Source organism: Egretta garzetta, unplaced genomic scaffold (assembly GCF_000687185.1).
Source record: "Egretta garzetta isolate BGI_Z169 unplaced genomic scaffold, ASM68718v1 scaffold757, whole genome shotgun sequence".
In the NCBI taxonomy this organism is placed as follows: Eukaryota; Metazoa; Chordata; class Aves; order Pelecaniformes; family Ardeidae; genus Egretta; species Egretta garzetta.
Window position 1 is genome coordinate 56,918 of NW_009260276.1, and position 2,106 is coordinate 59,023.

The following is a 2,106-nucleotide window of genomic DNA, read 5'->3' on the forward strand; positions in this document are numbered from 1 at the left end:
CCCGAGCCGGGCGCCCGCTCCGCTCTCCGGGGACTCACCCAGCAGCATGAGCGGGCGTCCGGAGAGGCTGGCGTTCTCCAAGTGCAGGACCACCAGGCTGCTGCTGATGCGCAGGGCGCGGGCCACGAAAGGGGCCGAGTGGTCCAGCAAGGGCGTGTTTCGGGCGTCCAGGTACTGCAGGCAGTTTGTCTGCGGGGAGGGGGAGACATGAGAGGGATCAGCGCTCGGCCGCTGGAGGGGTTTTGGGGCTGTTTTTTTAGGTTGGGTTTAAGGTTGCCCCTATTTTACAGGGGCAAGTCCCATCCTGGCCACCCACGCTGCCTCCAGGCCACTCAGATAAGAGCTCCCGGGATGGCTTACGCCCATCCGAAGCATGGTGGCTTCCGATAAGAGGCAAAGAGCCAGAAGGAACCGCTCAGATAACCCCATGTGCCAGGACAGCCCACACCCAGCTCCACACTCAACCCACACAATTCCAGATAAACACTTTATCTCCCGGGGAATCGCCCCCGGCACCGACTCTGCCTCAAGTGCCGGCACCGGGGAGGATGCGCTGCAGGTGACCGTAGCAGCAGCACGTTCCCGAAGAAAAGCTTCCCTCGTCCTTAACACACCCGGGGATGTGCTACCCTGAGCTCTCCGGATGCGGGCTCTGGGAAGGCGTCGAGCCACGCGTCCCTTGGGTTTGTCTCCAAGCCCTAAGACCCTTCCCTGCCTTCGCAGACGCCGCCTATCCCTGCTCAAGGTCCGCGCCACGCCAAACGGGGATTTCCCGTTATTCCGTGCTAACGCAAGCCCTTTCACACCTCCGGAATCACCCTCCCCACCCCCAAAATAAAAAAGCCCCAAGGCGCAGCCGTCCCAAGCTCCTTCACCGCGCTTGTGGACACGCAGCCGGTTTTAAAGCATCGCTACGGGGTTGGCCAACACCGGCGCGGTGACGTTTGGCTTCTCCAAAACACAGGGTGGGCACGGCCCGCGCGGGGCGAGCTCCGGTTGCCCACATTGTCCCCAGCGTGAAGACGCCCGGGTGGCCGGGGAACGCTACGGGGGGGTGGGGGGACGACGCCGGCTTTCCAAGCGGAGTTGCGCAACGCGCCGGCAGCGCCGGGCGAACCATCGGCAGCGCCAAAATGAAACCCAGCAGGTCGAGAGGTGAATTGCAGACGGGAGGGCGGTTTGGCGCCGCGCCCCAAGTGGGAAGCACGAGGCGCTGCCTGCTCCGCGCGTTCGGCTTCCCGAGGGAATTCAAGGGCTGAATAATGAGGTTAATTAGCCCGGCAAAGCCAAACACAGGCGCTTGGCATCCTGCTGTAAAGATAATGAACACCCAGCTCGAGAGGCTGACCCTGCAAGCGCGCCGCTAATAACAACCTTGCTCTCGTCTTTTCTTTTTGCTGGGATCTGCATTTCCGTTTTCTCCGCTCCGGGGGCTCGCTGAGGCATTAAGCAACCTCGCGGCAGGTGGGAAATGGGATTTCTTTTTCCTGCCTGCCAGCTTGGGCTAACCAGGTCTTTCCAAAGCAAGTGGTTTTCCGGAGAGGTGAGGACAAAACCACACCTCCGGGCTGGGGAAGCCCAGCGGAATGGTTCGAGGGGTTCACCCGTGTTTAAAGGGGGAGATGAAGGTATTTGCGAGGGGGCACGAACCTTCCTCATCATGTGGGCAGCTGCCTGCCAGCCTCGGGTGCCGATGTGTTTGTTGAAGGAGATGTTGAGGTGCGTCGCCGACTCGTAATACTCGATCATGTCAAATAACGCCGAGGCGCCCTGCGGGACAAAGGCAGAGGGAAAAGCTGAGTTAAGCGGGCGGGCAGAAGCCCGGCGACAATAAATAAATAAAATAAATAAAAATAGAATCATAGAATGTTTTGGGTTGGAAGGGACACCTAGAGGTCATCTAGTCCAACCCCCCTGCAGGAGCAGGGACACCTTGAACGAGATCAGGTTGCTCACAGCCCCATCCAACCTGGCCTGGGATGTTCCCGGGGATGGGGCCTCCACCACCTCTCTGGGCAACCCGTTCCAGTGTTTCACCACCCTCATTGTAAAGAATTTCTTCCTTAGATCCAGTCTAAACCTACCCTGGTTTAGTTTAAAACCATT

At 59.5% G+C, this 2,106-nt stretch overlaps 1 protein-coding gene across 1 annotated transcript in view; it reads right to left on the reverse strand.

Moving 5' to 3' along the window:
* Positions 1-2,106, reverse strand: part of PPP1R37 (protein phosphatase 1 regulatory subunit 37) — a 20,911-nt gene that overhangs the window by 5,074 nt on the left and 13,731 nt on the right. The window contains exons 5-6 of the mRNA XM_035897911.1: positions 1,651-1,770; positions 39-189 (exon numbers count right to left, since the gene is read on the reverse strand). Coding sequence (XP_035753804.1) covers positions 39-189; positions 1,651-1,770 — 271 coding nt within the window. The remainder of the gene's footprint in view (positions 1-38; positions 190-1,650; positions 1,771-2,106) is intronic.